At 44.9% G+C, this 8,500-nt stretch overlaps 1 protein-coding gene across 3 annotated transcripts in view; it reads left to right on the top strand.

Moving 5' to 3' along the window:
• Nucleotides 1-8,500, top strand: part of rap1gap2a (RAP1 GTPase activating protein 2a) — an 84,435-nt gene that overhangs the window by 60,275 nt on the left and 15,660 nt on the right. For all 3 annotated transcript variants that reach the window (XM_008284510.1, XM_008284509.1, XM_008284507.1), the window contains one exon: nucleotides 6,195-6,230. In XM_008284510.1, the coding sequence (XP_008282732.1) occupies nucleotides 6,195-6,230 (36 nt within the window). The remainder of the gene's footprint in view (nucleotides 1-6,194; nucleotides 6,231-8,500) is intronic.

Genomic DNA, 8,500 nt, shown 5'->3' with positions numbered 1-8,500 from the left:
GGGTTGGCTTCATTTTTCAGGACCGGTTGCTACGTCCATCTTTTATACAGTCTATGGCTGAAACACACGCTTTTCGTTTACATCTCTCTGAATGTAGTGTTTATGTAGATTCCTGCATTAAATGAATTAAAACCATGCTTTCGCCCTCCACGAGCAATAAAACATGTATACTCAAGGACATAAAAGCAATCAGAATTCAAGTTATGGCCTCTGTTAATCTAACCCTGTCCATCATTAAATTCCAGTATCACTCTGAAACACAGTCAACATGTTCACTTCACTGTGTAACTGCATCCGGCTCTGATCTCGTGTGCTGTGACTGCTCCTCCAGGCCACGAGTTCTCTAATCCTTGTTTCCAACATCTGCTTGACAGTAAAACAAAGGATAACCTCTGGAGGCAGGATGTAGAGCTCACACAGGGATTGGATGTTGCTCTGTGCCACTGTCATACTTTACTAGGTTTTTACCCTGTTAACATGTCTGTACCAGGTTTTTTATATGCTGGGAGACATTTCACGAGTGACGTAAACAGTTGGCAACAGAAACATGGATTCGGACTCTGGGAGCTTCATGCATAACAAACTTGAGCCTTCTGTGTTTTAGGTGTGAGTGCATGTGGCTGAATTAGTCCAATTCTGTCGTCTGCCACTGGCTAGTGTAGAGTAGTGCTACAGTGTGTTAGCAGAGTTGTAGGTGAGCTGGTGTGCTCGAGCTGCAGCGAATAGGGAGGAGCCGGTTGAGAGATCTGCACACAGTATAAAGTCTTTGAAACTGCCTCTTTAAACACATTAAATTAAAGGAATATCGACTGATTTAAGTGTGCGACACCTTCATTAGATTCTCACACCTCAATGTGGGATTGTCGGTATGCAGGTCCCTAAATTGGTTTTCAAGGCCCTGATCTCACTTGTTGTTGGTTCTCCTTATCGACCACTTTCCTTTGCAATTCCGGTGGTTTTATGTTGGTCGTCCTTTTGCCAATAAAAGGTTGTGTTATGAAAAACGGAGTCACAATTACGTCATGCTGTAGAGTAGATGGAATGATGACGGACTGCCAAGGGACACAAGCTTTATTCTAGACTAATGGCATCCTGAACGCAAACTGTGTTGTCAAAGGAAGCATCTGAAAACAAAAAGAGAAAAATCTGACTGAATATGAGCAGAAACCAAAGCCAGCAGAGTGCAGAGCATCCTCCTGCTTCAGGTGTTGGAACACTGACTCATAGAAACGCTTTGTGCTGTTCCAGGAGATCGTTTGCTACGATCTTTTCAGACGTGCATTACTCACACAGGACTTCCCTTGTTGTAAAGCTGAAGGATTTTTCATTTTTCCTTCTGCGTGATAAAAGAGAGGATGTGTTTTGCAGAGAAGAGATTAACAGCTTGATTTATAGGAAGAGGTGATTGTTCCTGGAAGATGGAGCCAGTTTTTGCGGCTTGGTGACCTTGAAGAAGATGTCATCTCTGAATCTGCTGAAGACTGAGGCAGAGCGCACAGAGCTCAGAGAAAGCCTGACTACGGAGACAGGCTGTACTTATGAGAGAATATGTGATATATATAAGGGGAATATAAGTCAAGCCAGATGACATCAATTTTCTTCTTGATATGTGGCTGGTTTCTGGTAATTATCAGTCACAGACCCACAATTTAGCTGTGAGCCAGAGCGGTCTAATGGTAAGGTAATGGCATGCATCACTAATGTCACACTCATAGAAAAGTGATCAAACATATAATTTGCTATAAATACAGTTCATCCAATCCATGGCTTTTGACAAGAGCTTGCTCAAAGAGAATTTGTTGGGTTTTTCCTCTACTGGAAGGTGTTGACCTTACAGCGTGAGGTGCCCTGAGATTACCTATGTTGAATTACAGGCTGTGGCAGTAAAATTCAATAGAAAAAAATTACATGAATTGAGTTTTGAAACATGCGTCTTCATTCTCGGAATGCTAAGCCTTCGTGCAGTCTGTTTGGGTGTGTAGTGTGCACATTCGTTGTTGCTCTAACCTCTTTGGTTAGAATAAATATGACTAATTAACTAATTAATCCAGAAGATAGCGCTCAGAACAAAACAAAGTGACACAACATATGAAATAGGTTCCTATATAGTAGAAAGGCAATAAGATGGAAGTGTGATACGATGCTAAAATAAAGGCAGCTAGAGTAAAACCAAAATAGAACAGCAATGAGGAACACTGGCACACATTCTGGGGTAATTATAAGTAATATCACACATGACAATGACGTGTTGCAGCTGAGAAAGAAACAGAGCACTGCACTGACATGAAAGTATTAAATATTAGACGTTCTTATTGCACATGAAGCGCTACACATGATGCAGAAGCTGATATCGCACAAACTTTTGAGTAAAGTTCTACTGCAAATGATCTTGATATGATTGTTTAAATCTAAAGCTGTCGAAGCTAGAACGGGTTCAACCTACTGCTCTGAGCTCCAGTGCTGTTTATCAGAGACATCAGAGAGGATTGTTTGCTTCAGAACACCACAGCCAGGTTTTACAGGAAACAGTATATCAGAAGCACGTTATAAGTGAAGGAAGATGTTCCGTGTCTTCATTTGTCAGTGTTTAAACTTCACCCAGATGACACAGTGGACAGGGCACTACTTCCCTTTGCTGCTGCCGTCCTCTGCTCTCTGAGAAAGTGGTTTGAAAAGGCGTTTAAGGTGAGAGATTAGGCAGCAGTGGTGAGTAAACATGTGCAGCAGTGGTGGAAACAGCCTCTGTGTACTCAAGTGCTGTTTGCTTGAACTTGTGCTTCTATATTTCCACTTCTGCTACTGTACACGTGCACTTGATAGCAACTCAGACAGAAGTAGAACTTTTTACTCCCCTGACATTATTTGACGGCTTCCTTTTTCCTTCCTATAAACTAATTAACATGATAAACGAGATGCATTCTCACAGAATGGAGAACACTGACAACTACACAGCAGCTCATAAACTATCTGCTGCGTTACAGTCATGTGCACATTAATGCATTAGTAATTATAATATCTTTCTTAAATCTGCATGACTGGTAACTCTGTTCTTTAAGCGTGTTGGATGCGTACCATGTCCGCTGGCTTTAATGCATGACTTGTGCTCGTAGCAGAGCTCTCCACTGTTACCGCTGTATGTAGAAGGCCTGAGCAGTCGACAGGGTTCGTCCTCACAGTGTTATGGTCACATAATGGAACGTGCATTGGAGCGTTTCACTCTGTGATTTGACATTTCCAACCACGCACACTGTGTGTAAAGCTATGAGTCGACGGTCTGCAGAGACACTGGTGAGACAGCAAAACTCTGCCGCGTGTTGGACCTAAACACTGGAACAACCTGTTCCGTTTGACAAATGATTCAGTTTGCTGCCCAACTTGACTTTCCTGTTCAAGCTTTAGGTGTTAAAAGAGAAAGTCGTGAGTACTATGATTTGAAGGGAAGTCCTTTTCTAAATCTAGCAGGAGGATAAGAATAAGAGGAAGACAGAGGCACAAAAGGCTCAGATGTCTGGCGGCCGTCGTCAAGGTAAGTCCTTACTGGCCGACTCCGAACAACTACCAGATGGTTTGTTCATGAAGAAGTCCGATTAGTAGTGTGTTGAGATCAGAGCGTGCAGCTTAGTGTGCAGGTGTGTCAGCACACCGTGCATAGGCTTCAGATTTCAGCACTTAAAGCTAATTTCTCTTGAATCTTTGCTTTTCATTCGTAACTACTCAGCAGCATCATAAATACTGTGTAAATATAACACCGGGGCAGCTGTCGGCAGCATGTAATCCTAAGTACAGGCATTTTCTGGTTTAAAAAGAAGTCCAATTTCCTTCTGCTTTGACATTTATTCACGTGAATGGCTGAGAATCATCACAGCTGCACAAGCAAGGTTTAGAAATCAAATAGGCGCCTCCAGTGTCATATTAGATACGTCCCTGTGTTGCTCTGTACCGCTGCCGTCCTGTCCTCTGTCAGGAGCTGCCTCTGTCGGTCGGTCGGTCGGTCGGTCAGTCAGTCTGCCTGGTTAATCAGCCTGTGGTCACCGCTGCAGGTCGCTGTGGGAGATCAGAGATGCAGCTGATGCTGGCTAGAGAGATAAAGAGGGAAGAGAAAACATGTAGCAGAATGACACACTGGGGTAAAAGAGGCAGAGCAGCGAGGACCAGAGGAGGAACATCTAGAGACGTTCTGTGGACTGACAGTGAGGCAGGAGACAGATCGGGGCTCTAGTAGGAGATGTCCTTGAATACACCGTCTGCTCCCCAAGATCCTCCTCAGACGCTGCTGCTGCCACGGTCAGCTGTCTGCAGCAGTAGGTTAAGGAGTGGCATCACTGTGCTGCACATGGAGAGACAAACATGTCACCAAACATGTGCCACTGGCTGACAGCACATGTTGCGCTGCCACAGTTGCTATCAACCGAGATAGGCCGCCGTTCTACTGCTGGTCTGGGTGTCTGGTGTTGACTCTGCAGGTCCCAGCGCTGCATCAGCTCACAGCAGCTCAACCAGTTAATATTAACTCATTGATAAGAGCCGTGTGTGGCATTGGGAGTGCTGATGATGGATTTATAGATTCTTCACAGGTATCCAGTATGCGGCTTAGTTTATACCGGTGCTGTCAGGATAGAGTTATGTAGAGCCTTTTACAGCTGGAGCTGCCATTAAACAACAGTTAAACACATCTCCAGACCAGCTGCGGGTCATTGGTAAGGCATTTATGTTTAGTTCCTCTTTCTGTGTGGTTTACGACGCTGCTGGTTGAGCCTCTGTGATACTGCATGTCCGTGCACGGTGGCTCCTCGTATAGTGTTTATCGGTATGGTATGATAAACTGCAGTGCTTTTTTTCTTTTTTGTCACATTTCTACCTGCTGTGGGCTCATTTTTGCTGCAAATACAGTCCTGCAAATCTACAGAAGTAGCGAGAATTCAAAAACTGTCCTCAATGCATCAGGACACAGTCGTGTCAATAATACAAATCACAAACAAAGAATGCTGAATGGGTTTGATTATTTAATTTAGAAAAATAAACCAAAATAAGTCATGGACTCAGTAAGGACAGTATATAAGTGTTACCCATACAGCCAAAAGGAGACTCTCCATGCTATAGACGAGTAAGTATTTGCAGGTTGTAATTTGGTTCCACACTTGTCTCCTCTCTGCTCTGTGTGAACACAGCCTCCAGTTCAGCCCAGTTCAACTGTTGGTAGCAGCTGAGTCACTGCTGGCTTCATAGTTGCACCAATAGTGCAGAATTTGTTGTATTTTATAGTCTGGTTAGAGCGAACAGCTTCATTTTGCAGAATTTGTAAATGACACATATAGAACAAAGTGATTCTGATGAAATATCATACTTTTGAGTTTGGCTGAACAGATGAGTTGTCCAGGAACTGGTCGAGATTTGAAAATCTCACAGTTGTTTTCACAGTTTCTGGCTCTGATAAACGGTGTAATTTCAGCAGTTCTTTACAAAGATAACTTTCACACCTGTTGGCGGTTTTTGGACTTCAGAGCTAAACAGGAAGCATGACGCTGCTCAGGCTGCTTTTGTAACTATCATCCTTTAAACTGGCTCCTCTTTCTAGCAGGAAGTTTAATTCTGATGCCAGGGATCGACATTTTCTCTGTGTGTGTGTGTGTGTGTGTGTGTGTGTGTGTGTGTGTGTGTGTGTGTGTGTGTGTGTGTGCGCGCGCACACTTGCAGCCTAAACCGTGCACATATCACACACTCATCCACGCGACACAATGCGAGCACAAAGCGCCTGCGGACCATTATCACCTCGCAGCCTGTTGGTGTGGCCGGCGGAGGCTCCGGGGACGAGGACGTGTGAACGCTGCCGTCGAGGCTCCAGTCTGTGTGTTTATGTGCGTTTATGCTGCTTTGTGAGGAAGTGCTGCCTTATCAGTGTGGCTGCATGTGGGGACGTGTGCACCCTGCCCTGCCCTTTGACACAGCAAAGTTTCTCCTTTGCAGGAGAGTTGTGCAGCACAGCTAGACCAGCTGTGATCAGGACCAACGCTATCAGTGAGACGTTTACATCCAACATTTGGCTTCTGGACTAGGTGTTGAAACACTTGCACAAGGTGTAAATGAGAGTCAGCTTAGGTGTGACGACTGTGCTGTTGTACCGGCTGCGTTGTGCCGTCACTGTTTCAGCCTGTTTTACATGCTTGACATTACATTGTGATCTTTCTCTCTTTCAGTCTGCAGAGTTCTTCGACATGCTGGAGAGGATGCAGGTACGAAATACTCTGAATGTTGTTTCTTCCTCTGCTGTGGTCCCTGTATCTCTTCCTTGTTTCACTGTTCCTCCTCCTCTCCTGCTCTAATACTACTACTACAAATACTAGTTGCATATTTGCAGCGTGGACGTGCAGAGACGTGCCCGTTCTGTCTCGTCTCTGTGGCCACAGTCAGATTTAGGGACGATGACGAGATGACATTGATGATTCAATGGGTGTCGCAGGCTCACAGTGGGTTTTCTCAGATTGGATAATGGGCATGCTGGGGGCAGAGAACAAGAGCTCTGGACAGATCTGGACCGCCGTCACTATGTTCTCCTTCTCTGTATGGTGCACATTGATTTTATTTTTCTCTTCTTTTGAACAAAGTCTGTCTGTCTCTGTATGTGAGCACTTTTCTAGCCTCCAGGAGCCCAGAGGTCAACGGCTGCGTAGTCAAAGGACAGATGGGGTTTAAAGTGGAGGAGGAAGAGAAATGAAGACAGACAAATACAGAAAGGGAACAAATGACCACAGGAAGGTTCAGAGAGAGAAGTGCTTTTAGCAGGTTCATGATTAGATCTCAGAAATGTGTGAACTGGGCAGCCGCACCAGGCCTGGGAGTGGAAGTGTTGGTTAGGAACAGGATGAGGCTCACTAACCAGATTGACTTTGCATAGATATGAGTTCAGAAGGTGTGAAGCGAGCAGCCACCTGAAAGAAACGAGTCGGGAAGTTAGTTTCATGCAGCGACTCATGAAAGCAGCACATTGATCTGGTGGTTCTTCCACCTCTCCAGCAAAACTTCTCACGTTAAGTCAGGGATTCTCTTCTAAATAAGACGAGATAATAAAAGGTCTAAAACCAACAGGTGTGCATCCAAAGCCTGAAGCATGGTATGGACCAAAGAGGCGCTGCCCTGCCTAACATGTTGGCCAGTGTGACTTATTTGTGGCCATTCTCCTACTAACTAAAGCACCACATGTGAATTAGTACATTTTGTTGTGGAGACAAACCTCCACAACGCCACTCAGGTGTCCTGATCAGCAGGTCTGAGGCTCAGCGTGGTGTCTGGCCGTCGCCATCTAGGGAGCTTCACTCCTCCCAGCTCACCGAGAGATGAGGTGGAGGGCCAATGCCGACACCTCTGACGGTACCAGCCTGTCACTCAAAGCGTCCACACCCTAATTCACATCCAACTTCACTAACCGTAACACTAACAACACTCAACTTTACTTCCTGCACAGTTAGAATCGGGCATCGGAAACCGCTTCCAACTTAGAACTACTTCCAAAAGTCAAATTCTAAATGCAGCACAAATTGTGTGAATTGTTTAGCATTTTTTAAATGCTCCAAACCATTTTCCGAGGACGGCGTGGACCCTCTACCACCTCTGCTCCAGTAGCCAAACTAGCCAATCATTCTGCAGAATATTCAGGAAACCAGAGAAGAGACCAGCGTCTGTGTGGTTTGATGACTTTATCTCGTTCTGTGTTTGTTCCAGTAACGTTTGTCCCGGCTGAGCAGCATTTTACACAGCTCTTAGATGAATGCTGGAGGTGACAGCGAATACAACACAGACTCCCAGTAGCGGTGCAGATCTAGTCATGGCTGGCTCCACTAACTCTGCTGCCTGGTATAGCAACACTTTGCTTCATGGCAGTGGCAGCGTGCTGCTACTTGTTCCACACCAGGGGAGACTCACTCCTCACAACAAACCCACTGGTCTACGTCACCAGCTAATGTGGGTGGTCTCACCTCACTTGGGAGAAAACATACTAACAATATTAGTTCACGTACTTATTCTGTTTTGATGGACAGAGATGGGCAGTGGGGGAAGTAAGAGCACTAATATTTCACTACAGCGGTTCTAGTAACAGACTTCACCGAGTTAGCTTCTCTACCATCAAAGGTAGTTGTCTGGTAATCGTCTAATAAGACAATGGAGTAAACACGTGTTTCTAGGCTGATTTCTGATTAAAAATGACTTTGTTTTAACAAGGCTTTCCACAGTGTTTGAAATACTTATTTTTTTAAATATATATTTTTTGGGCTTTTTGCCTTTATTTTAGAGCAATAGAGACAGACAGGAAAGGGGGAAAAGAACGGGGAGAGACCTGCAGCAGAGGGTCGTGAGCGGGAGTCGAACCCACGACCGCCGCGTCGGGGAGCGATAGCTAACTACAGCTAACTATAGCAAACTATAGCTAACTATAGCCAACTATAGCCAACTATTGCTAACCATAGCCAACTATAGCTAACCATAGCCAACTATACCTAACTATAGC

This window comes from Stegastes partitus, unplaced genomic scaffold (assembly GCF_000690725.1).
Source record: "Stegastes partitus isolate 25-593 unplaced genomic scaffold, Stegastes_partitus-1.0.2 Scaffold362, whole genome shotgun sequence".
NCBI classification, from domain to species: domain Eukaryota; kingdom Metazoa; phylum Chordata; class Actinopteri; family Pomacentridae; genus Stegastes; species Stegastes partitus.
This window is presented reverse-complemented; position numbering and strand designations above follow the sequence as displayed.